This window comes from Ornithodoros turicata, unplaced genomic scaffold, assembly GCF_037126465.1.
Source record: "Ornithodoros turicata isolate Travis unplaced genomic scaffold, ASM3712646v1 Chromosome162, whole genome shotgun sequence".
In the NCBI taxonomy this organism is placed as follows: domain Eukaryota; kingdom Metazoa; phylum Arthropoda; class Arachnida; order Ixodida; family Argasidae; genus Ornithodoros; species Ornithodoros turicata.
Window position 1 is genome coordinate 201,687 of NW_026999323.1, and position 27,490 is coordinate 229,176.

Here is a 27,490-nt window from a genome sequence, read left to right on the forward strand (position 1 = left end):
TAGCCATGCCGTGAGATGTTCCTACTCCTACTCCAACATGTGGACTGTACTGCTTGTATGTAGGTAGTCTTCTAGCCTGTGGTTTCTCTCTTCAAGAGTGCACTCAGAAGTTTTCACCAACCAACTTCAGACACAATGACAGATTGATAGAAACACTTGTTCGAGAAAATTTCCCAAGAAAAACAGAGGATATGTCATGCTGTAGTGTACTATGAGCATTCAATAAAATTTCAGTTTGCCTGAAAAGAGCTTTATTTGTCAACTTAATTTGCACACTATATAATGAATCATTGGTAATAAAAAAAAATCTCATCTGAGATAGGCTATTTACAAACAGTGACTTGCAAACAAAGACATTGTTGATGATTACATACATGCTATTAGAAACTGATTATTTCATACACATACAGTCAAACTCCTTTATAGCGAACACCTTTTTAACGATAATACCACTACAGCAAATTTTTTTGCGGTCCTGCTGGAGCCCTATAGGTCCAATAATGGACATCCTTTTTAACGAAAATACCTTTACTGCGAATTTTTTTTGCTGTCCCCTGAGTTTCGTTGTAAAGAAGTTTGACTGTATAATCAAAAATTTTCTGACACGGATCATTTACAAACAGTGACTCTCATCTGAGACAGGCTATTTGCAAACACTGACTTGCAAACAAAGACATTGTTATAGATTACATACATGCTATTAGAAACTGGTTATCACATACTCTTATAATCAAATTCTTAGAAAACAGGTTATTTCATGCACATATAATCAAATTCGTCTGAGACGGTCCATTTACAAACAGTGACTTGCAGACAAAGTCAGTTGTTATTTCTATCGCAAATGCATGCAGCAATATGGGAAAGCAAACTGTCTCTTTCACTCACATCAAGAGCTACACATTACTTCAGGAAGACATGAAATTCATCAGACCAGGTCTCAGCTTAGTCATCACTCGTGGCTAACAAATATCCTCTAGCTCCTAACTCACAGTTGTAAGTAATCCCACACTGACAACCATAGATGTGGAATAATGCAATAGCTTTAGTTCATGGTTCTAACATGACATTGTTCTAATATATGACAAACCATAGCTATATGGATGTAACATCTTTATTACAATTTTTTTCTGTGGGACCAGGAATAGAAGGGCAACATCTGTTGCGGGGTGATAACAGATGAGTTCCCTCCTACTCCCGTATGCCAACTCTGTAATGAAACCTCGTGACGGTGCACACCCCAACACCATCGCTTCATTAGAGAGACCAATCCGTACACATTAAAAAAATTCAACCATAGCCAAAAGGTAGCGTGTCAATTCCATCAACACAAATGAAGCGTTTCGTATCCAGTGGATTGAGGGCTATTTTTGTCACTGACACACTTTTGTTGACATTGTCCTTGTGCACAATGAGGTTCTGTTTAACTTTATGCATTGTGCCCTGCTCAAGAGCATTCGTGTACATAGAGAAGTGGAGTTTTTGTGCTTCACATTGTTTAACACCCTTAGCGCGATTGTACTCCTTTTTGCTGCACAGATCGAGGGCGTACAGCTTTCGCTTCAGACAACAGAAGCCAAGAATGTGATCACGAGGAAGCTCATTTTTAAGCTTTCCTAGTACCATCCCGTTTTTTGTCGAATAGAGTGGGTGATCAGGGTCATATCCAGAGTTGTCTAGATGCTCGTCAGCTAGTTCGTGGAGTACTTTATCGTCACTCAGCATCACAATGTAAGAATCAGTGTCCATGTATAGCACTCGTGTATCAGGGGCTACACGGAGAAGATGGTTATGATAAAAATCAAACATCTTCAGCTTAGACAATTCCAATATTGTGAAGCCCAGGTACAGCGGTTGCTTCATGCGAAGAACAGACTGACTAAATTGGAACAAGATGACGTGAGAGCTCAGAGGGCGGAACTGTTTCAAGTTTGGTTTACGTAGAAGCTTCAACACTTGCTCATCTGTTACTGTGAGGCGACAATTTACGAATTTCCTGACTTGCATACATGTCCTGCCATATACACTATTAATCATTAGCTTTGATTGCTGTTTCTCAAATGCGTTTGTAGCTCGCTTCCGAAGTTCGTGATTGAAGTCGACATAGGATCGCAGAAAGGGCTTTTGATTGAACTTGAGAACACTGTGAACTTTAGTGAGACGCAACCCCAATTGCAGATACAGTTGCAAATTGCGATAGTGGAGAAAGTACCTCTCTTTATCAAATAATGTTAGCAACAGTTTTGCTTCGGTAGCTTTCTGTGGAAGATTGAACTTCTTCATGAGCGCCTTCTGATAGTCTGACAATAGCTCATAACGAACGGACATTTTTTCAGGGGCAACGGGAAGATCTCTGTGGCGTTCATGAGTTGCTCGGTCATACACTAGGTCTACCTCAAGAAAGTAACCCACAGGGGTATCATCTCGCATCTGAGCTATATCCAAGTGAACAATTTCCTCCTCAGTGAGCCACTCAAATCCTCCGTAAGGCAATGGTTCTCTCATGACTGCTCCATACAGGCCATTTACATCAATGTAGTTAATTTTTTTTTTTTTTTTCGGGATCAAACTGTTCTGTTCCTGGCACATTCGCAGTTGCTTTTCTCAGGGGGCACTGTGTGACACCTCCTCGTAAGCCATTCTCGATGAGCAGGTACACGTTGGGGTCGTTAATTAGTTCTAGTTCTACCTGACTCATTTTTAGTGCACAAGACATGCTTAATCCTGGAAGGGATACAAAATGAAACGGTTCAATCTTGTGCACATCGAGTGTCCACTTTCGAAAGTTCTGAAACACATCTGCTAAAAGCAGTGTGTCTGTCAGAAGGTATAAGTCCGAATACTCTCCAAGACTCTTGAGCCGAAATTTTTCATACACATTCTGCGCGTGTTTGTAGTCTTGTTCACTTACTTTGGTTCCATTCAAAATGTTAAAGAACTTATCTCGAGGTGGTAGCGAAGGCTCATCATAGGCTTCAAAACTGGTGACAAAGTTATAACAGAAGACCCCCTTACGAACAACCAGCTGAAAGTGTTCCTCATTTGGAAAAAACTGGCGAAGGCATTGAAAGTTGGATTCACCTTTATCACATAGATTTTTCACCAGTGTTTCAAGGCTTGCGTTCAGAAAACTCAAACTGTCCAAGAATCGATAAGAGCCGATGTCAATTGCTTTAAATTTTTGACAGCTGGTGGCAATCACGTTGTTGTCTGACTTCTTAAGCAGATGTAAATGAGACAGGAGAAAACTCATGTCATAGTTAGCATTATGTGCAATGATTGGAATCTTGGGTGGCACTCTCAGTTTCAGGTTACACGTCTGACATAGTGTTTGTCGAAATTCTCCGCTTACATGGTCATGGTCTCGAACTTTTTGTCTTTTAGCAAAGGATTCTTTGCACATATTACAATGAGTGGCTGCTGTATGTTGACGCTCATTCTCTTCGGTCATTTCTAGAGGTGCAAAAGCATGTATCCATCCTAAAATTTCGTCATGCAATTTCCGCAGCAGCTCCATAAATACTGTGACACAATTAGGACCACGGAAAAGATGCTTTTGCAACACGTGTGAGTCGGATGCACGTATAACCAAAAGGCAAAATGAGGAAGGACAGTGATCTTCATACACGTTTGTTTCCTCCAAACAAGGTGACAAAACACTTTCAAAATCATATACACAGTAGAAAGGGACTTCCGACATGAGATGTTCCCCGGCAAATGCTACCGTCTCTCCCTTCTTAGGGTAAATTGTCTTAGCAACCTTCTGATGCAAACACATCTTTAAATGATCACTGAGGATTCTGTCTGATGAGAAGCCCATCATACACCTCTTGCAATGAAACCGTCCGCTAGGTTGAAATAATCCATTAAAATTTGTGATAAGCAGAAAATGAGAGTCGATTAGCAACAGATCCACATGTTTCTCACGCTCGTCATCGACAACCTTGATGGGGTACAGAGATTTGTCTTCCCTTTCGTAGGCGTACACATTGATACTGATACCATTATTTTTTTCGAATGCTTCAACCTCTTTTGGGAAAGCTACCGGGAATATTTTCGGAAAAACATACTCAGAAATATATGGTCTGTATGAAGATGCCCTACGCCTGCGATAACCAGTAGCAGGATGCAGTGCAGCTATTACAGAGAAGGCAAAACACATGTTCTGCTCATCTTCATGCAAACCAAAGTCTACACACAACAGAGAACGAAACTTATGCTTCAATTCTTGCGGTAACTCAAACTGGGCACATCCAATCAGTTGAGGCATCAAACGTCCAATGTTCATGATACAGGCATGAATGCGAAAGAGAAAAAAACCTGAACCTTCTACTTCGAGGTTTTCCAAATTTTGTGCTATTTCAGCAGTCACTTGAGTGATAGAAGGTTCTACATCTGCCTCTGACCATACTGTCACTACTTTGGAAGGCACGAAACTAATTTCGAGCTGTAACTCATCGTCTGGCGTGTGACGACCAAGTTCCACTTTAAGCAATACAAAATAGCGCAGTGGGAAACCAAAGTGTCGTAAGACATCAGCAATGTACTGTCTGTACTCGTGAAAAAAGGTTGTAACATCATGTCCGCTAAAGTCCCTGTCATGTAAATGTAGTTCGAACCGATTAGTATAGTTTCGCAGTGTGCACAAAGTCTCACAAAAAGGAATGCAGGGGGCTTGAAGATTGTGAACATTTGCCAAGTGAATCTGAAGACCTAATGCTGTTGCATAATACTGCCGTTCGTGCTGGGAGCATAAGTGGCACGTCACCATATCTCATCACTTTCTCTTCGAATTGGTGATGATAATATCTGGCGAAATGACTTTTTTACCATCTTTGGTAAACCGTTCTTTCTTCTCCATTTTGAGATTTGGAAGCAGTCGCATTTCCTCTAGCTCTTCCTCCGACAATTTTTTGAAGCGTCCAGGTAGATACACTTTCACTGGCTTGTCGTTTTCTATGCGGAGCTCCACGTATACTGCCTCGCCATACATAGTGTCAATTTTCTGAATGTCCAGCACTTCGAACTTTTCGTTTTTGGGTATGTTGCTCATTTTCTGAATTTCACCGTCACCACATTTTTTCAGTTTATCCAACTTTTCCATGACGGATGACATAGCTTACTTGTGTTATGGAGACTTGCTGTTATGATGACAATTTGCTTTCTCCTCTTGCTGTATAGAATGAACTGAAAGAGAAGAATCGAGTTGCAAACTCTTACATCTTCCACAGGAATATGTAACGCACCTCCTCAGTCTGACGTTCTGAATGAAGAACCACTCTCTATGTCCGCTCTTATATAGCGATTGCATGCAGCTCTCTAACATGTGTGCACAGCCTTAAACGTCTATATCCTTGCAACGTTATACGTGAAGACATGTTTCAGCGTGTCCTATCTAACTTCATTGGTCTGGTAACTAACATAACTGCGTGCACAACCTTGAATGTCTACAACCTTGAACGTGTGTACTTCGACTTTGGGCAATCTTAGAGCACAAACTTGTCTTTGCTTTTTGTTGTAACCTTCCATTATAGAATGCTCCTGGTCTGATAACTAACATGGCTGTGCGCAACCTTGAATGTCTACAACCTTGAATGTCTGTATTTCAGTTTAGCCAATCTGAGAGTGATGTACAGGCTCGTCTTTGCTGTAACCTTCCTTTATGCAATGTTGTGATTTCATAACATGCTTCATTTGTTTGCAAAAGATGGCTGAGGTTGGACCTTATAGGTTTACCACTCCGGTCTCAATGACCATATCAGGTCAAAGCCAGAGTGGAAAGACGACACTTGTTACACGTCTAATTAAACATAGAGCTGCTGTCTTCGACAAACCATTTCCGTAATTTCACGCGTATAAGCCGCACCGCAGATAAGCCGCAGGACGCGTTTTTAGGAACGGTTTGAAAATTTTCTGGCAGATAAGCCGCACTCGCAGATAAGCCGCGGGCAATACGAGACGACTGATTTAAATCACGAAGGAGACCATAGAGAAGGCCATAAACCCTGTGGTCCATAGTGTACAACAAAGGAGGTCATCTCTAGAGTTCTACCAAGATCGGATTGTGCCCTTGTTGGGCGTTTTTTATGGATTGATGGGTCAGTGGTCTTCCAGAAAACGTGAATCACTCTCACCACTTTCGTTAAAGCTGCTTGGGGGAATGCACCAGGAAGATTAATCTACTCGAATGTGGACCCGTCCCTGTTACGCACTGTTCGTGCATCGGCAGGGCAGTGCTGTTCCAGAGACACTGTAGGCCCGGCCCTTTCGTTAAAACTGGCGTATGGGAAAAATGTCAGGAAAAAATAGTCATCAGATAAGCCGCACCGGTGGATAAGCCGCAGAGCACCCGTGAGAAAAAAAATCGCGCATAAGCCGCGGCTAATACACGTGAAATTACGGTACTTGTACAAACAACCAATCTTCGATAATTTTCCAGAGGTAACCTTCAGTCAGGATATTCCTACTAATCTTGATACTGTAAGAAATTCTTTAATTATATTTGATGATTGCTTAGCCGACAAACAAAGGCTCAAAGAAATCTGCAATTTTTATGTAGCTGGCTGTCACCACCTCAACTGTTCAGCTATTTTCATAACACAATATTTATTTATTAATGATCCTCTGTATAGATGCATTCAGTTTAACAGCAGTGCCTTAATTTTATGCCGTTCCGCCCGCACTGCGGACCAAATGCAAATACTTTCACAACAACTGTTTGGTCGAAAGAAAAGTGAACTACTGCCAAGTATATATAAAGATGCTTGCAAGAAACCATATTCATACCTTGTAATTGACCTATCCCAAAACTGTTCAGACCAATTTAGGGTGTGGACTAATATATTTCCAGACGACCAGCGACAAATAGTATATAAAACATGAAACGTGTCAAGAAGAATATTCATTTTCTTCAGTTACTTGCTGATGCAAAGTTGCCGGAGCAACGTTATTTTCTCCTGGAACATGCTACGAGAGAGCAACTAACTGCTATTCGAGAGATTTGTATGAATCTTTGTAAAGGAAACATTAAGGTAGCTCCAAGAGTGAGAAATCAGTTGCAACCTTATGCAACACCTATCCGCTTTTTGGCAAAACGAGACACTACAGGAGTGAAGAAAGTTCGAAAGGTATTGCAACAATCTGGTGGTTTTCTACAGTTCCTTTTGCCACCTTTGCTGGGTCTCCTCTCGACTTTAGGTGGAAGGGCGATAGCAAAAGCAATCGGAGTGTAGTCGATGCAGAAATACGAGCTTGTGCCTTACCGGGAAACTCCCATCCCACAGATATTGAAGAAAGATGAACCAGACGATATCAAAGCAAAAGAGATAGTCCAATATCTTCACTCCTTGCTACATCCCACTGTGAGTGAGAGCACACCTACACTGGGTTCAACAACAGCGAGAGAAGAGGAAACACAGACCGAGGAAAAAAGTAATACTGTCGTTGATTTCATGAGCAGTGGCTATAAAATCAGATCACAAAACCTATTACGTCTTCTAGAACCAACGATCTCATGGGATAGGAAAACATTTCAGATAATTGTTGACGGTGAGCGACTAGACAATATTAATATAATTGACCTCGTATACTATCTCGTGACGAAAGCAAGAAATGTTCAAAGACCACCCTATTTTGATCGGATTTTGCCGCTATTGGTCAAGCTAAACTTACCAGCACTTATTGTGCACCCATCTCGTCTTCAAAAACATACAGCAGAGAAAACTCTGGCCACTCCTTCACCTCATTCCGTAAGTGAAGCTTCCACACCTCGACGTGCGTCACCACCGCTCACACGAGCCGCGAAGCGCGCACGACAGCTCACATGGACACCGTACTGAACTCCGAGGAGAGAGGCTACTTCGAAGAAGAAAAAATACTGTCACACTTCCCTCCAAGACATCATAAAAAGGTATTAGCTATGCTTCAGCTGATGACAACGGTTCTGGCTTATGACGAGTACGGAAGAGTTATCTGTCACGGAAAGGTGGTGCCACACTCATCTATTGTTGAGCTTTTGAAGTATGAACTTCACAACAGGCAACCTCCCTGGATGAGAGGAGGCGTTTCAGCTACAATCGACGCTTATCTATCACTCGATGCTCTTAGAGTTTGCAGTAGGAAGAAGTACTAATGGCAGCCTACTATGACCCGCAACATGTCGGAAGCTTTGGTGGAGTGCAGAGACTTGCTCAAGTCATTGGCGAAAAGAAGGGCAAAGTCACTAAATTTCTGGAGACAAGTGATGTGTACAGTTTGCATAAGGAATACAAGCGACCCACGAAGTTTCGAAAAACCATTGCACTTGGACTTCATGAACTATTCCAGGCTGACCTAAAGGATTTGCAAAGTCTAAAGAACCAGAACGATGGTTTTCGCTATTTGCTCTTTTGTATAGATGCTTTCTCTCGGCTTCTTGCCATTGTACCTATTCGTAATAAACGATCTCCCGAGGTTATTCGAGCTTTTAAACTTGCCTTTAAAAGAATTGGGACACCCAAGCTTTTGCACACAGATCATGGAACAGAATTTACAAACAAGGCGGTACAACAGTTTCTGAAAGCAAGGGGGATCCGGCTCATCCATACAAATTCACCTATGAAGGCCTCAATCTGTGAGCGATCTCAGCGAACAATTGTGACCACACTGTACCGTATCTTCACATTCCAGGGTCACAAGCGATATGTGAACATTTTACCTCAAGTAGTGAACGCTTACAACAATCGCGTACACAGATCACTTTCTGCCAGACCAGTGGACGTAAAGAAAGAAAACGAGCACATTTTCCGAGAGAGACTGTACCCCAGCCCGGTTGGACCACCAAAAAAGCCGCGCTACAGTGTTGGAGACGTAGTGAGAATTGCAAAATACAGACATCAGCTAATAAAACGTTATTTAGGGTCATTTACGTCAGAACTCTTCGTGGTGAGAGCGATCAAGTTAGGGTATCCTAACACGTACCTATTACGTGATCTTAAAAATGAAGACATCATTGGTGGGTTTTATGAGAGTGAAATTGTACGAGTGAGAGAGGTTCCAAAAGTAGAGAAGATCATAAAACGACGAGTTAGAAATGGGAAGCTTCAGTACTTGGTTCAGTTCACTGGCAGTCTGGACAAGAAGTGGATCGCAGAAAATTACCTTGGTTTGTAATGACCAGTCAAGACAAGTCAGCCGCCGATGACACAACATGGCCTGAGGTTGATCCTCGGCTTGATGGCGCATGGTCGTCATCATCAGACGCAGATGAAGAGCAGCCTGTGCTAGGTAGAGATGTGTGTGGCAGATGGAGAAGAGGTTACACACACGAATTTCGGATGCAGCCTGTGTGTTGTCTCAAACACGTCTCCTACAAGGAGATATTGGAATGTGGGTTAACACAAGTAGGCAAAACTTCGCTCGTGGAAGCTTTTAAAATTGTGACGGATATGGTGTTGTTTCAAGCGCTGCCAGATCAACCTCCTGACAGGGTTACTTGGAAAACTGCAAAAACAATGTATGCCAGAGTTCACACCGCCTGTACGTTTGCCTCGGAATCACCTTTCGCATTACTTGCTGAATGGTCACATCACGTGGATGAAATTTTGACATATGCTGACGAGGTTGACGCTATGCATCATGCTGCCGAGAGTCTATGTTTCATGGAACAAGCCGAGTCTGAAGGTTGGCACTACTTAACAGGCTACATCAGCAAGCTAACACTTGACCTCTTCAAACATCGACTGGTGCACAATGGAGCATAAAAAAATAATCACCGCTCGTGTATCAGGGAAATAAAAATGTACATTTGTACTAAGCCCTCTCATTTCATTGTGAGTGAACAGACAAGGATAGATGTTTGTGTGTTCTCTTCTCCGTTGTGTGGCACACGTTTTTGCTTGTTGTGGTGATCAACGAGCTAACGAAGCTTCCATCCTCTTCCCTTCAGCTTCATCAGGGCAATTGCAGCAAAGAAGCTGAACTGGAAAAATATGTTTATGTACATTCGTGCCCTTCTGACTTGCTTGTGGTACGCATTTGGAGTGAAAACGGTAAACCGAAGCGTTCTGGTGTTACCCTAACACGAAATGAAACATGCCAGCTGCAAAAATGCTTAGAGACAGCCAATCTTACAAGGACCTATTACGATAACGAATGCTCAGATGTATGCTGTTTGTGCTTAGAACGTGAGTTAAAACTTCGCCGCTGCCCAGGCAACATTTACTCTCTTGGCAGAACAATTGGTCGACATCACTCTTGCTATGGAATCTCACTATCTAAAAGGGCTGTGATCTCACTGTCCTTGTATCTAAATAAAAAAAATGTAACTGTTTGCAAACGTTTTCACTTCCTGTGATGGACTAGGAAAGCATTCCTTAAATCACAAAGACCTGCATGTCGCCACTGAAAGCGGGAGGCATGAAACCTTGTCGTTCCTCATATTTGCATTCCCATAAATGACTTGCATGCTCATAGAAAAGCATTATATATATATATATGTATTGCAAAAGAGGAGGGCAAATCCATGTACTTACCACAGTCTGTCTTTCCAGTCAAACACTCTCACGGAGAAAAAAATCTTCATCTGGAATCCCGACTGGATTAACTTGAAAAAAAAAGTTTTCCACCTCTTCTCCATTGTATAGCACACATTTTTGCCTTGTTGTCAAGGAAGATCTCAAACTCCTCCCTTCAACCTCCTCGGAGTAGTTACAGCAAAAGAAGGAAGATGAACTGGAAAATATGTTTTATGTCAAACCAAAATCAAACGATTAAAAAAAAAACACCGTTTCGCTAAGTTTAAATGCAAAGAAACATGCAGTAGCAAGACTGAACATTTCCTAAAGTAGGCTTTCCCCCAATGCACGTAGGAGTTGGGTGAAGACTAGCTACATCTCACAAATGAAGGTAGACACATTCCTTTCTTTCTGACCTGTTTGCCATTGACATTTAGGTGAAGTGTTCTGTTGTTACCCGAACATGAAATGAAAGAGAGAAGCTAAAAAATGCTTAGAAGAAGTCGATCTTACAAGCCCAAAATGTGAGATGGCCCTTCAACCTCGTCGGAGTAGTTACAACAAAGACGATGAACTGGAAAATATGTTTTATGAAGAACCAAAGTCAAACAATTAAAAAAAAACATCGTTCCGCTGAATTGAAATGCAAAGAAACAAGCAATCCAGCAAGACTGAGCATTTCCTAACGTTGACTTCCCGCAACGCACGTAGAAGTTAGGTGAAGCCGACTTGTAAATTAGCAATGTCCTCCAAAACATACAACGCAATGCAATGTCCTAAATAAAAAAATAATGTTGTACTGTTTGCAATCGTTTATTTTTCATTTCATCTACTGCGACGATCTAAGAAGGTGCACTTTAAAATCACAAAGATTTGCATGTCGGCAGTGGGAAGGAATGAACCTCTTTTCTTTTTTTCTTTCACGTACTGCATTCCATAAATGGCTGTGACCTTGCACGCTCACAGGGGAAGAACTTATAACAAGAGAAAAGAAAAAAGCATGTACTCACCTTAGTCTGCTTTTCCAGTCAAACACCCGCACGGAAAAACCTGAGCTGGAATGTGAAGTGAATCCACCTGAAAACAATCAAGTGGCATTCACTTGGCATTCCAGCTCAGTCCGGAAAGCGTTGCGGACGAACCGTCTTATATAGAAGTTGCTTCGTTTGCCTATGAGACTGCAGCGTCGACCGTCTCGCCCCAAAGACGTGATGAGGAAAGTGATATTATCGTTTATCCTTGAGAGGTAATTACGGCTTTACTCGGGCTGGCTCGCTCTGTTCAGAAATCAAAGCAGTCAGCATGGAGGTAGCTGTCATTAGTATACTGCGTCTTTTATTCTTCTTCTTTTCCTGCGGCGCAACATGTATCGCATAGTAATTATTTTTCCTGTCTTCGAGTTGCAAAGGCGACACCGGCTAGAGTAAAAAGGTACGACCTTTATCCAACGAGTTGTCTGATATGCAAATGCTTGCTATTGCAATAACATCGTGTATCTTCGAGCGTTTATTCGACTTGCTCGCGTGCTCATGCAAATCAGCAGAAGAGATATCACAGTCTGAGTGGAAACAGCGTGACCTTCAGCCATCCCGTCGTCTAATATGCAAAGCGTCGCAAACACAACAACATCTTAATGGAATACGGAAAAAGTGATCTTATCATTTCTCGAGAGTTAATCCGTGTCGTACACAAAACCGGATTAATGGGGAGAGGTTGCCTGGTCGACTGCAAGTCCAAGCGTGTTTAATGAAATCTCTACAATGAATATCATGATGTTCCCCCATGATGCGTCGGATGTCGAATTTCGAAGCGGTAAGCCTTTTGTCGGTTACACGCCCTTAGCACCCTGTCCATAATCACTTCTCAATACTAGCTATGCCATATCCTTGCAATTCGCAACGATGTTGTGGCGGCGGCCGGTGCATTTTTTTTCTTTTTTTCGATCGGTTGTCGAAGATCAGAGCTGTAGGCCTTTTTTTTTTTCGGTTACGCTCTTAGCGCTCTGAAGTTTAAGTATATACTGTCTCTTCGCACTTCGGAAGGAGTCGATTGGCTCATCAACCATTTCCATTAGGCAGACGATAGCGAGGTGTCCTACTTGTCGACTTTAAAACGTAATAAGAAAAAAAAATATTTGAACAATGTTGTGCCATGTATGAATCGAGCTATCGTTTTATCCTTGCAGGGATCCAATAAACAAAATACAGAAGCCGACACTGAAGATTTTTGTTTAAGTTTAATTTGTACAAGCTTTCGCGTGGAGGTCCACGCTTCCTTTGTATTTTGTTTATGAGATCTACAGGACTTGACTCCCCTCTTCGTATACGCTTTTGCAGGATCGAGTAAGAATTGTGCAACTATCCATAAAAAATTAATCTTTGTAATCTTATTATTATTTCTTTTTTTACTAAGATCCTTAGATGAATGAACGGTTATGGCACATTTCTGATTTCATAACTAAGCTAATTATTCATTGTTAACGTAGTTTGTTTAAAACAAGAGGTATATCATTCTGATGGAACTACACAATTAAGATGACATTCAGTGAGTGCATCCTACAGGCAAGCAAAGGGGTTGGTGCCCCCACGTGGTCAGCCACAACTGGTCAGGTTTAAAATCTGCGAGAGGGTGGAGGTAAACTTATTAAGAAGGGTATAACGACAGCTTCGTGGGCTGGTTCAACCTTCGTGAGATGATGGGGTGCTGCTGTAGTGGGACTGGGGGGTAGTTCAGTCATAATTAAAATACGATCTTGCAACTGTGCTTTTTATGTAGTTCCTTCTAATCTAGAGTAGGCATGCAACCTAATTATAATAAGAAGCGCGTGTTGCGCGTGCGAGGGACTTGCTGGAGGCTGGCTTACGATATGGGGGCTGGTGCCCACGTGGTTAATTCCTCAGATGACACAGTGAGGTCGGTATCACTCTGACGTGGTTTACTCCAACACAGTAGGGCGTGCACCTAATTATAATATTAAGAAAGGCATGTTGCAGGGATGGCTTACCAGATGGAGTCGTGAAAGTGGGCTGGTGCACACGTGGTTAATTCCTCAGATGATACAGTGAGGTCGGTATGTGTGGGCTGGCGCTCACGTGGTTTAGCCCTAATTAACATTCGCAAGAGCGGGATGGGGCGGGGACGGGGGCGGTCTTGTTTGTTGATGCTAAATACGCTAGCTAGCGTATCTAGCAATTGTTTTGCTAGATAGGCACTGCTAGATACACTAGCTTTTCTGACTACTACAAGTGTGTAATTTCTCCCATATTTCAAAATGCCTAAGACCTGTTTTTATGATATCCTCGTATGACTCATAGTGACGTATGCAAAACCTGTCCATCTATTCGATGATGTTTCCGTTGTAGAGCAACGGTTTGTTCTGTGTTCCAGTGTGCTTCAACACCTAATAAAAGGTATGCCTCTACTCATTTCATTGGTTCAAATGTTGTGCCCTTACTGATTCTCTGGTGGCGCTTCCTGAATCGTTCAAATTGAGGATTACCTCCGTGTGCTGTGTGTCACATAACACTTAGGAATTGAATTAAAAATTGTGTTCCTGCCCGTTTCGTGCTTTTAAGATCCCCCAATCTTGATGGATTGAGAATTATGTAAGCTGATTTACGAAAAATATGACTCGTTTTTGTGCAAGAAAGATGCTTGTGCTTTCAATGATTCTGCGCACGAGTCCACTCGTAACCTGCCGGTATAAGTACGTTACCCCTGCCTTGACAGGATCGGGGAACAATATGGTGAGTTCGCTCGATAAGTGGGTGCTCCCATGACCTGGAGCACATGAAGAGCAGGAAAACACACACATACACAAATTCGAGCTTCATATTTTCAGCTTTATTGCGAGAGTCTTTTCTTTCACCTCGTCACGTGCCTGTAAGAGAGAGAGTAAAGCCTTTAGTTTGCTGCAGAGTTTGAGGTAACTCGTTACTGTAACTAAGTTTTTTTTTTGGTAACTTGTAACTTAACTCGGTACTTTTGCGACGTGGTAACTTTAAGAGAAATTCGTTTCTTTGTCGACTAACTTTGCCAAAGTAACTTAAGTTCCAAGTTACCTTTAATTCGCTTTTCACTCACGTCCACATATTTTCTTGCTTTCTCTCCGATTCCTTCACGACATTTTTTTTTTGTGCCATAAAACGTGGTATTCAATCAGTGACAGTATTTTATTCAGAAAGTAAAGAAACCGCTACCACTGAAATGAAGCTGAACCATTATGCGCCCACAACGTCATCATGACGTTGGTGGACGCACTGAAACCGAAACAAATCGCAAGGAGGGGGCTGGGTTCCACGAACGGGCACTTGTTCGCTGCCTCCCATGGAAAGAAAAGTAGGACCGAAGGTCGCGTCCCTTTCAGAGAGACCATTCGTAACCCCCTCAAGACATTTGGCTTTCGGGCGCGATCTTGTTGGCATCTACGTACCTTCGAGCGTAGTTCGACTCTAGCAAATTGGTGGCGCTGTCGAACACTATGACGTCATTTGTTTACAGACAGGGAGAGGGGTATTATTGGACATAAACCAAAAACGATCTAAGCGTGTTTCACTCTTCCGCAGGCAACTCAAGTTCTAATTCAACTGCTCACGCGCGCTGCACCTGCGTAATGCTATTTTGTGTAGGAAGAAAGTTGGAAGTAACTTTTTCTTTCTTTAAGTAACTCAGTAACTGCGAGTTATATTTCGGGCTTTAGAACTTCGTTCCTAACTTAATTACGTTTCTCACACGGTAGCTTAACTCGTAAAGAGTTCTTTTTGACGGGTAACTTCCCAGTCTATGGTTTGCTGCAACCTAAAAAATGCTCTTCCCACTCCATCCTTTTTTTTTTTTTCACTTTGCAGTAAAAGTCTAAAATATACAATGTGCCCTCTTATGTGATACCCCTGTCGATAAGATAGCTCGCTTATCGTTCCAAATGTGTACCCGAGGCTGTTAAAATGCACGAGCCCAATCCAATCCAATTAAAGGAGCGTGAAAGTGATGTCCAATATGGCGAAAACCCGCTCTCATCTTGTAAAGCAGTATATGAAAAACATTTCCGAAGAATACTTCTGCCCAAAACTTTTTAAGTGAGGCGCAATTTCATTTACAAAATCGCTGCCGCAGTTAGAGCTTCGAGTGTCCGAACAGCAGACCACACCCTCTCTTGTCTGACGTCGGTGAGAGAGGGTCTTCTCATTCGTTGTTAGAAAAAAAAAACGTCTGCAGGTTTGAAAAATCAGCATGGCGAGCTCTTCCTCGTTGACTGCTATTCAATATATGATCTTTTCTAGGAAAACAAATCATATGCAGCCTGTCAAAATAGCAGTGATGGCCAGTAGTTAACTAGATGTAGTTAACAACAACAACAACATAGATGAATGGATGATGATGATGATGTGGGGTGTTTTTCTGCATTGAGGGCAGGACCCTACCCCATTCCAAAAAGGTTCACATGAAAGGATGACGAGGGAAGGAAATCCCTACAGTTCGTGAAGGAGGCCGGTGACCCTCAGAAATGAAAGAAGAGCGCCAAGTGCACGGCACTGGTGTCCAGGGTTACTCCATGGGCCGAGAACTTTGAGGATGTTGAATGGCCTCTGATCCAGCATTTCAAGTTGAGATTTAAAGGCCCGTCGCTCGCGTACTTACTGGCTGCAGTCTTCGAGTGTGTGTCGAATTGTTGCCGGGAAACCACAAGTTGTACACAGCGCCGTGGTGCTGTGGCCCAGCCTATACCGGAGTGCAGGGGTGAATGCGACGCTAAGTCGTAAACGACGCACTAGGGACGTAAAGAGGCGAGGGAAACCGCCTGGCATTTCAAATGAAAGCGTTGGGTCAACAGCATACAGAAGCGACCACCGGGTGATGTCATGACACCATTCCTGATGGGCCCAGGGCGACGTCAACGCGGACAAGAGGGAGCGCATATCTCCATTCGAAAGTATGATGGAGACTGCTGAGCGGCGATGGTGAGGCGTAGATGTAGTTAAACTACTAGTTAAACTACCTGATTGTAGTTAAAAAGTAGTTATCAACTACCTGCAGAAATGCAGTGTGCAACTACTAGTTAAACTACTATTTTAAGTAGTTAACTACAGTAGTTAGGTTACTGAAGGCGCCAACTACTTCCGATTTTGCCGCAAGCTTTACGGCACGATTGTGCTTCCGACCTTTACCTTGAGCTGCTTGTTTGACGAGAACGGAGCTGCAGAGCAATTGTTCCCTGCATGTATACTACATCTTCACTTTTAATGCTTGTCTAGTGAAGCCTCATTTGCTGCGAAATAATTCTGCAACTTAGTTTATCGCGTAGACACAGAAAGAATCCCGCCGCAAGCTTTATATATGACGATCGTAGCAATGGCTTGAGCATAAGTTTATCACTGCTTGTGATTCATATATAGGTGTCTGAGAACACTACAAGGGATTGGTGTTGATGGACAACGTTAAGTATAGTTATAGATGTAGTTAAACTACATTGCAGTAGTTAAAGAAGTACTTTCTAACTACTCCCCCAAAAAGTAGTTAAACTACTACTTAAACTACTCAGTGGCAAAGTAATTAGTAGTTATAGTTAAACTACTGTAGAGGTAGTTAGTGGTCATCACTGCAAAATAGTGGCCTAATCTTCGTTGCTTGAATGCAACCGTTCCTTCCTTCTGCCGAAGAGCTCAGGGATGGGCAGTAATACTCATATTTTGTATTATAATACTAATACATAATACTCCCTAGAAATCAGTATTATAATACATATATAAATACATTTCAGAAATGAGTATTATAATACATAATACTAATACTTCTCTGTATTACACGAGTAATACTTGTAATACAGGGTTCGCCAAGATAAACTTCGGGGCTTGTAAAGAAGATAAAACAAATAAGAACAGCGTCGGGAAGCTAAAGTAGATGTTAGAGGACGTATTATGCCCCAAAATTTTATGTCGATACTGCCATTTGGTCCGTTTCTCTGCGGATAAATCGTGAAAATTAGAAAACCGCCGCTGCCTAATCGGCTATATACCTATGTTTATGCTCCTTTGCGTCAGATGGCGAAACGGTTGAACGCGGCGTTGCAGACGACATCGAAACAAAGTGAAAAAGTGGAACTGAATGCAGAGTCGTAGTCTGCAACGCCGCGTTCGACCCTTTCGCCATCTGACGGAGAGAAGCTTAAACACAGGTATAGCCGTTTAGGCAGCGGCGGTTTTTTAATTCTCACGATTTATCCGCAGAGAAACAGACTGAGCGGCATTATCGACATAAAATTTTGGGGCATAATACGTCCTCTAACATCTACTTTAGCTTTCCGACACTGTTCTTATTTGTTTTATCTTCGTTACAAACCCCGAAGTTTATCTTGGCGAACCCTGTACATTGATACTTAACTTGGGGAGAAAGGAACAGAAGAATTACTTAGATATATGCCCATTACTTATCGAGACAATCATTCTCCAATAACGTCGTATTCACTCTTACATTCTTGCACGTGGCTTGATCTTTCCGAATACGATCAGACAGCGCTGATCAATTCGATCGTAGTGAACAACTTGCTCTCACTGTGGTAGAGCCCTGATTTAATCCGCTCTGTACTATAAAATGTGGGCCATTCAAAAACCTGTGACTACCCGTAGTGCAACCACGTACAGGGGTGACTGTCTGCACTGGATGCACTCTTTCATAAGACAAAGGGCTTGCACTGGTGTGACTTATCCTTACGGATGCTCAACTGGAAGGAATGTCAGGAAACCTCTAGTAATCTCTGGCGCCAATGTCACTCGCTTTTGGATAATTTGGGGCAGGGGAACACTGTAATGGGAGCCTTGTTCGTGTTCAGATGTTTGTGGGACACGAAAAATTACTGGTAACGGTGCTCCAGTGACACTTTGCACGTCGAACTTACGACCTCTGGGTAAGTATTACGCCTTCAAAAGTTTTATAACACATGAAATACCTCGTTTTGTGTATTATAATACAGATACAAATACATTTCAAAAACGAGTATTATAATACATAATACAAATACTCAAAAGTATTACAGTAATAGTATTATAATACGAAGTATTACTGTTACTGCCCATCCCAGGAACAGCTCACTAGTGACACAGTTCGGGGTTGTATGAATGTGAACGGCAAAGCGAGAACTGAACGCCACGCTGCCGATGCCGACAGGAAAATATGTCGAACGAAAGGGGCTAGTGTACTGTCCAGCACACTTTTTTTTTTTCGGTGGGGAACGAGCTATCCCTTTAACCCGCTCGGCCGAGACGCTGGTAGCACAAATTTGGGCTAGTTTGCTAACCGACAACGTGAACGACTAGCGAAGACAGCATCGTATTCGTTCGTCCTTCATTGAAAAGGCTTCTAATTCCTGCCTTCCCCCGGTATCTCGTATTCTCTCTGTTATGGCGGACTTTGCAGCTAGATGTCGATAGTCTCCGTCATGAAGACCGGCCCATATATGCGTACTGACTAGCCCTCCTGTTGTGTCTTGTTTCGTAGCAGTGATTTCCCCAGAAATTCACTGCTGGGGGGGAGGGGGGGCGAGCTTTCAAGGGGCAGGGGTAGCTTGGTGAAGGTTCCGCTTACGGAATTTTTCTTAGACACGGAAAGAATCGTGGTACATTGGTGACATATCTGCACAGCTTTCCCGTTTTATTTTTACATGTTATTACGTTAGAACACAGTACATTAGAATGGAGATTCATTATAACGGCATTTCAACATTACGATGCATAGTCACACGTGCGACAAAGAAAAAAGGACTACCACCTTATCTCACGAATCTCAGTGAACACCTAGCAACCAACAGTGAAAACCTTATAGGAAAAAAGCAGAATACCCTGCTCGATTGAGTTGGGCACAAATGGTTCTTGATTATCCACATTGAGTTTGCGTATCCGCACACATTGCATATATGCGCGCAATATATGCATTGAACAGTCACTTTCAAATGATTTTGGACAAATGCGTGGTACGACCATCTGCATGACTGTGGTGCTACAGCCCAAGTTTGGCAGTACAGGATGTAACTCGCTGTGCTGGAGACACTATCAGAACGTGTTGGTGGCTGAGCTGGGTGGGGTCACCTGAAAAATTTCTGGGGGTTGCAAAAATGCAGGGAGGGAGGGTGTAGGGAAATCCTGGTTTCGCGGTGCTAACGCGTAAGTGAGGAAAAGTACCAGCTGTACACTTCAAGACAAAAAGGCTACCCATCTCGGTAGAACTGCACTGCAACCACATTTCTACTCAAACCAATTTTACCTTTTGGGTATAGCTGCAGAGTAGAAACAAACTACTATACAGTAGTAACTGTCATTCTACCAGCTTGGGTAGAAAATTCTACCTGTCTTCTTAGGAGTGTAGTATTCCTAATGGTATGGAGACACTTGTGGTCGTTAACCTCGTTCTGAGGAATACTATGTGAGGAGTACACGTAAAGAGGAAAATGTTTCAATATGGGGGCTTGAATGGCCCAACCCAGTGTTCCAACTGCCAGCGTTTCGGGCATCTCTCGCGCAACTGTCGTTGGCCCACACAGTGCTCGGGACCGTACTCTATGAAGGAGTGCACTTCGCGGCGGCAACCAAGATGCTCCAACTTTGGAGGTCCGCATGCGGCTTCCCGCTCTCTGTGTCCGCGCAAGCGGTCGGCGATACAGCGGTCTCCCCCCACCCCACCCCACCTCCATATCGGATTCAGCGAGATCCAAAGCGCCCAAGAGTACCCACGAGAGAGACAACGGTTATAGCCTGGATGCCCCCTGGCGTCTTCGCCTCCCTTGCGCCAGACCTATGGATGTTGTCAATAGAGGTGTGCGCTGACGCAATTTTGTCGGCGGCGGCGTATCTACTATTTACTATATTGCGGCGGCGCCACGCCGACCTGCTTCTATCGGCGTGACCCTTCTCCGCCCCCGTCCCGCTTCTGCAAGTGTTATGTAAAAGTGCGGGGTGAACACGATGCCGGCGTTTTATAGTCTTTCAAGCATTAGGTTTCGACGCTTTTAGGGACAAATTATTCGTAGCATGCTCTGAATAGACGACTGTAGGAAAAAGCAAAGTTATATTTCGGATTTAGCCAATACAAAGAACGTGAACGGGCTCTTGTATGGGCTCTTGCCACGGCCAGCTATTGCAGTATCGGAGGCGGCGCCGCGACGACCCCTCTGCATCGGCGGCGGCGGCGTGGCTTATGCACTCGGCGGCGGCGCGGCGGCGCACACCTCTAGTAGTCAAGAGGGCGCTGCGGTTCCACAAATTGGTGCACATACAAGCACACCGTTCCCCTCCGCGCCTGAGGCGACAAGTGAGCCGATGGTGCCCCGGCAGCTGTGCTGGTCCCCATAATTCTAGCTATCCTCAAGGCCATTTTAGCGGCGCACCCGGACGCCGCTGGACTCCAGGATGTCCAGGTATTACTCGTTTCTGAAAAAGTTTTCTGACCGCGGGTCGTGGACCATACGTATATAGGCGGGCTACTGTCCACCAGCCGAATGCCCCCCGCTGCCCCTTTTTCCTTTTCTCTTTCTGTTTCTTTTTCTTTTTTTGCAAGGAATAGCAAGTCGGCTTCAGCCTGGCGACGGAACCTGAACTGCTGGATTGGATGCCATTCATCATCCGCAAAGTTGTCGGCCCATGGTGTAACCCCGCTCATCACTGCCCTGCACTTCGCCCTCTTGTCTTTCCTTTCTGAGGGCCTCCTTCAAGAACTGTAGGGATTTGTTTTGTTTTCCTTCCCACTTCATCTCTTCATGTGAACCTTTTTGGAAAGGGGTAGGGTCATGCACACAACGCAGGGAAACATCCCATATCATCAGCATCATCCATTCATTCATTCATTTAGATTGTTGTTGTTACATGGGGGGAGGGGGAGACAAAAAGTAGCAAACACACCTACCGTTGTAGACTCTTCTGCTAACACGGTATTATGACATCTAGATAAAAACACAGGCCATTTCCAATTGGAATCTTCTGTGGCGGGTCGAAGATGCCTCGTTTGGCTGTAATCAGACATGCACAAGATACTCAAAAATGTATTTAGATCAGATAATAAATACTGACGTTAGAATGTAATTAAGACAGAGTATAAATACATAAAAATTAAAGTAATTAAGATAGAGTAGGAAATACTCCAAAAGTATTTCAAATACAATGAATATAGCATTTATCCTTGAACGCAAAAAGTCACCGGTCACTGGTCATGTGGCCGCTATGTGACATGAATCGCCTAAACCTCGCTGTGTGATAGGAGTGTGCCACCAGGCCGGTATTATACCGTCACGGCCGGTTATTTGCTCGCTCTGCCGGTTCCCTGTAGGAAGGTGATACCGGCAGCCTCCTGCCGGTATCTGTGGCTCGAGACCTTTCACAGGGGATTTTGCGGGGCTTTCTCTTCAACATTCCGCTACAGCTTGAATAAATCACACACCCAACTCCGCAGTCACCAGTACTTTTCTTAGTTATTCATTATTATTATTATTATCATTGTTATTCATTGAGTCTTGTGTTCGGAGGGGACGAGATCAGTGGCTGTGCGAAGCTGTTGGTGGTTGTGTCGAGCCAGCTAGAACTTAGGCCGTACACGACCATCATGAGATATCCGCCTGCAAAGAAGGGTTTGTCTGTGGCAGTCCAATTCGGTTGCTCCAGTACGATCCAGTGTAGCGTTCGTGCTTGTTTAGAGCAATTTCTAGCATTAATCATACAGCCAGACGCAGGAACATATGTTTCCTCATATTATCTTGAGCTCTCTCTCTTTCTCTCTCTCTCTCTCTGCGTGTATACCCTTCACCCGCTTCCTTTTCCCAGTAGCCTTTCCTCCTTTCCATCTACTCCACCTCCTCTCCTTCAGCCGGTATTTTTCACTAGGAAAGGTGGCAACCCTAGATAGGAGCCATCTAAAAACGAGTCCCAAAAGATGCCAAACAGATACCACATAACTCCACTAAGTATATGTGACCCAGAAAAAAGCAAATTTCTAGCAGGCCCCTGCTCGGCAAGGTCAGAATTCGGCGAAAAGGTTAGCTGAAAAGGTTAGCCAGGCTCTAGGACTCGAACCCACATCTTCTGGATTACCGGTCCAGGGCTCTACCAATTGAGCTAAGCTACCACACCTGCCCAGCGACTTCCAAGGGTGCGTCATCTGAAGGGACAAACCAGCCACTCTCTCTCACTCATCCTCATGAGAGAGAGGGGCTGGCGAGCTCAAAAAGAAAGGGGAGGGCATTAGTCGTACACAGGCGTTCCTGGTGGCCATAAACCAATGTACTCGCTGCGCGTCCAGGGCGAGAGGACGCCGTGATTACTCTAATGGACCGAGACACCTTCCGGAACACCAAAACAATAGTTTCGGACAACGGACCGCCATTCAGGAGTCGTCGGTTACGCAGTTGGGCCCAGCAACGAGGAATACGACTCCAACCGACAACACCATACCACCCAACTGCAGATGGCCTCGCCGAAAGAGTAATTAGAGTCATAAAACAGTACATCTCGATGTACACCCAATTCAGAGGAGGCTAGAAGTGAGCACTAGATGCGGCGGTACGGCACCATAACAGATCGCCCGTCACTGCTCTCGGATGCAGTCCACACTTTGCAGCATTTAACACACCGGCGCTGTTCCCTGCTGATGAACGCTTGCACGTAACCAATCACGTCACACAGGCGATTGACAAGTACCGCTCCAGAATGAAGAGGAACTTTGACAGGCGCAAGAGCCGAAAGATTACTGAAATTAGAGTTGGTGGCGCGATACTGGTGCGACGGGGTGTCCCGGGAAGCAAGACCAGTTTCAGTGGGCCATATGAAGTCCAAAAGGCAGTACACCAAAGGGGTCTACTGAAGGCTATCGGTTATAAAGGTGCGCGGTGGGGAGACGAGATGGCCACCATAGGAAAAAACGTCTTGCCGTACCATCCACGGAGGGATGGTGTGGGAGCATGTAACGTAGGAATAGACGAGGACGAGGAAAAGCACGGGACATTAGGAAAACAATAAAGTTAGGCTTAGTGTCCGGACCAGGAGGTCGGTTTCGGAGACTGGAACGCTACGTAGCTTTTATAATTAAAAACTCAATTAACTATTTTTAGGTAATTAGTGATTTGACAGTTGAGCAACATATGGCCAAGAACGTCCGCCGACCCAGAGATGACAGATGTGAAAACAGCACGTCTAGAGCCCTTATAGTTTTTTTATGACAAATCTGTATCGCCTAAAAAAAGACACCCTGCAAATGAGTGCCCATGCCATTGCTTAACAGAGTAGTGTCAGGGACGACGCTGTCGTCTGCTTTGTAGTCACTCTAAGAGTCGTCACTGTAGTCGTCACTGTAGTCGCTCTAAGAGTTCGCGCTCCCAATCTTGTCTTCTTCTTATTTCTCATATCATTATTCATGTGTCGTTCGTACAGCTTACTTGCTTCATTAGAGAGTTTTAGTACATCGTACGTAAAGGCGGTAGCGTACGTAACAGATGCCCTTGGTGGTTCCTCGCACTGCGCGAATGTCTCTCGCTATTTGGGATGCGCAGAACCATCTATGCTATCCCTTACTTGCGCAAACAGGATAGCAAACGACGCACTAAAACTCTGTAGTGTTTCATTGGGAATGGCGATCGATGCCTGGGGGAGTTTCTTCAGCTTTTAAGCACGGACAGTTTTCGCGGGTTTGTTACAGTTTCTTATTCCATGTTCTCAACTTTAAATGTTGTATAATTCAACTTTTTTAATGACTGTTATAAGTAGAGGGTGAGTGCGGGTAAGCAAACTTGGACCCGCACTGTACCATCGCGTGTGTGACCCGCACGCGCAAGAATTTAATCCGGGTGACTCGCACCCGCAGTTCTGTCTGTATATCCGCATACCCGCATTCGGCCCCACAGGGGGAAATGTTCCTCTTCCAGTTTACCGCTGTTTCTATTTTAAAACGAAGGAAATTCTGAGTGTTGGCTACGTGTGTCGGACGGCTTCAATCATATGCCAATAAAACTGCAATCCAACAGAGAGCCATACATGTCTGCATTAGTAACCGAACTCACCCGCCAGCACTTGCCTGCTGTTGTCTGGCACATGGATTTATACGGCCAACGATATGGCGCACTGCTGAGCTCGCGTGCGACACAGAGGGATTACTTAGTTGGCGATGGAGTGCATTGCGGGTACACCCGCATTTTACCCACTACCCGCAGCTATCGCGAATTCCTCCTATCCGCAAATCGTGACGATGTGCGGGTAACTGCGGGTACCCGCAGGTATGCCTGCACCCGCGCTCAGCTCTAGTTATAATGTGCCCCAGTCGCTCGTGGACAACGGCTTAGGTAATACACAATATCCTGCTAACCTTTCCCTTACCTTCTCTTTTTTCTTACTTTGCATTAAACATATTCCCTCCCCCCCCCCTGCTCGCAAGGGCGGAAAACACTGCAGACACAATGGGGCAAATGAAAAAAAAAAAGGACAAAGACAAGCAGAAAACGAAAAATTCTAAGTATTGCACAATTTGAAGGTACCAAATGTGGGAACGTAATTCGCATTTTTCGCGGTTAATTCGAGAACAGAATAAGTGAATTCTATTGCAATACGTACAATAGTCAGGAGATGCTTCCCGTGCCTTGAACTTTGAATTTTGTGCATGGAATATAGTCATCAGTTTGTATTGCACTTTGTGTTGGGAAGAGTATATACTACTCACGGCCACTCAAAAAATAATCTAAAGAACTAAGTTACAGCTAGGCTTCCGGTATCTTCGGATTAAGAGAAAAAAAAGAGGGAAAAAAAGAAAAAACGTACTCCTCCCTTGAGCGTCCAGGAGAGGTTACTCTACCCCACGACAAAGGATATCTTGACCCTCTGCAGCAGCCTATGTTATATTTCCTTTTGTCCAAGGTATGCCGGTATAACTCATAGATCACTCTATTCCACATGACGACATCTCGGCCCTTTTTTTAGTTTTTTTAGGGATATCCAGCGGTGTTTCTTCTGTTTTTCTGCGAATCGCGGTTCGTGTCCTCCTCAAACTGTACAGGGGAAATGAGGGCATGTAGATCGTCTTATTAGCGGGACAGCTGTTTTTTGCAACGCAGGAAGATAGTGCGCGAGCAAAAGTTGCATCGAGGAAATTTCGATTTCAAGATGTTCACGTCACCAGACGTTCGCACGAGTAATACTGTTCCGCAAGGTGGTTGCATGACAGCACGAAGTACATGCTCCGTGCATGCTCCGTTTCTGGAGTTCTTATTCCGTGCATGACAGTAAGGGCTTCTGTAAGATAGCTTCTGATGCTTTTCGCGAGTATATGTTTTCACAGCAGTAGCTTTTTCTTCAAATTTCATATATCTAACCAGGTGGTGCTACGAACGCATGTTACAATAGTGGTTAACGAAGGATAAACAATGAAAAAACTCTGAATCTCGTAAAGTCCCCAACCCTGTCACAAGCGCAGGCGGCGTCAGTGAATGTTCTGAAGGTCGAGTGCAATAGGGGTGGACGGGAAGGCCTTGAAAAGACTGGTGAAACTAAAGAACGTTGATAATGAGAGAACTGGATGTTTTGGGGCTGAAACAACGTAGAAAGTACAAATACATACAAAGCCTCAAATTGCCTAAGAAAGTAACGATGAAAGATGAAAGTCACTGAAAAGGTGGCCAGCTGCAAGACTGGAATCCACATCAGTGTTAGCTTAGCTCAGTCGGTAGAGCTTGGACCCCGGTAATCCAGAAGATGTGGGTTCCAGTCCTATAGCTGGCTAACCTTTTTCAGTGACTGTCATATCTTTCAACGGTGAGAAGACACATACCGTCCACACCTATTGCACTCGACTTTCAGTGCATTTTGGTGCTTGGAATACCGCATGCGTTCGTAAACCCCTTGCTATAACGAACCCGAAGCGACGAAGCACGTCCATCTTATTATTGGGCAAGGGAAAGGTGTCTTCCGCAAGTGGATCAACCACTCTCCATGATAGTATTGTTTTCCTATCTTTGACTATAGGGGAGACCTGTTCTCGTCAATGGTAGTCGCCCAGATTGCATACACCCCATCCTCAACTTCACCCTCAAGGTGGAGCGTCACGCTCCGTCCACGTTGCTAGAGGAGCTTCCAAGAAAGCTCCTGTGTTCACGATGCGTCTTGCACTGCCACTGCTCACTAATGGCGGAAAAGTGTTAACATAAAGGTAGCCAAAGTTATGCTGTGGTTACTTTGTGCTGATTACATTATTCATTTCGAGTTTTTTTTTTTCTTATGTCCTAAATTACCAAAAGGTACTCTTCGCGTTTTGCAAACATTGAAAGTTCTGCAATATTTCCCTGGCTGAATTTGGGCTGTAGTATCTGATTGGCTAACGGACATAGTTTGTCGGTATGACCAATAGGTATACACGAAAACGATTCCGTTTCCTTCAAGAGAGTTCATGAACATGGGGAACGTCATTTTAATGTCTGCTGTCCTGGAGGAGATCTCATTCGTACAACATATTGTATGTCGTGACAACTCAAAGAGGAAAAGACGTATCTTAGACTCGAAGAAAAGGCATCGTCCCTTGATCCAGATTTATTTCGTCGTCTCTTCATCCAGATTATCATTTACCATCGTCATCCTCATCTTCATGCACATAGAGACCACTATCGTGAGACCGACTTCCATGGAGGAAGGAAAGAGAGGAGGAGTCCTATTGCTCTGAGAAGTGAAGCCGAGATTGGGGACAGTGACATCACCGCTCGTTTTCCGCTTTCGATTACACACATCTCTATGAGAGACCTCAACGCATAGTTTTGGAATACTTGGAAAGGTGCGGTCTAGCGCGTCAAAGTGCCCCCCAAAGTGTCGTATGCAAAGCGACCCTATTCAGGTAACGTGACCCCCTCGTGCCCCCAAAGAAGCTACTGCTCATGTCCCATCCTCACCTCACTTGCCCCACAATTCGCTTTTCTGAAGAAGAGCATTTTCTTATTCTTTCCTCCATGGCAACTTCAGTCAGCGAACACAGCACCACCACCGCTTAGTCAACGCCAC

The 27,490-nt window shown here is 44.0% G+C and overlaps 2 protein-coding genes across 5 annotated transcripts in view; both read right to left on the bottom strand.

Moving 5' to 3' along the window:
- Positions 1-432: 432 nt before the first annotated feature.
- On the bottom strand, positions 433-11,408 carry LOC135372720 (uncharacterized). 2 transcript variants are annotated; one of them, XR_010416084.1, is made up of 3 exons: positions 10,509-11,408; positions 9,136-9,343; positions 433-5,184 (listed from the first exon to the last, which is right to left on the bottom strand). XR_010416084.1 is itself a non-coding variant. In XM_064606212.1 (2 exons), the coding sequence occupies exon 2, from the start codon at positions 2,584-2,586 to the stop codon at positions 1,288-1,290; it is 1,299 nt and encodes a 432-aa protein (XP_064462282.1). In that variant the 5' UTR covers positions 2,587-5,184; positions 9,136-9,593; the 3' UTR covers positions 433-1,287. The 2 variants fall into 2 exon arrangements, 1 of the variants encoding a protein (XP_064462282.1); XM_064606212.1 differs by lacking the exon at positions 10,509-11,408 and having other exon boundaries at positions 9,136-9,593.
- A 2,903-nt stretch (positions 11,409-14,311) lies between these two features.
- LOC135372724 (uncharacterized) overlaps positions 14,312-27,490 on the bottom strand; it is a 37,813-nt gene continuing 24,634 nt past the window's right edge. For 2 of the 3 annotated variants that reach the window (XM_064606215.1, XM_064606213.1), the window contains 2 exons: positions 21,378-21,480; positions 14,312-14,370 (listed from right to left, as the gene is read on the bottom strand). In XM_064606215.1, coding sequence (XP_064462285.1) covers positions 21,395-21,480 — 86 coding nt within the window. In that variant the 3' untranslated portion in view covers positions 14,312-14,370; positions 21,378-21,394. Of the gene's footprint in view, positions 14,371-21,373; positions 21,481-27,490 lie in introns of all 3 variants that reach the window. The other variant, XM_064606214.1, reaches the window with a different exon arrangement.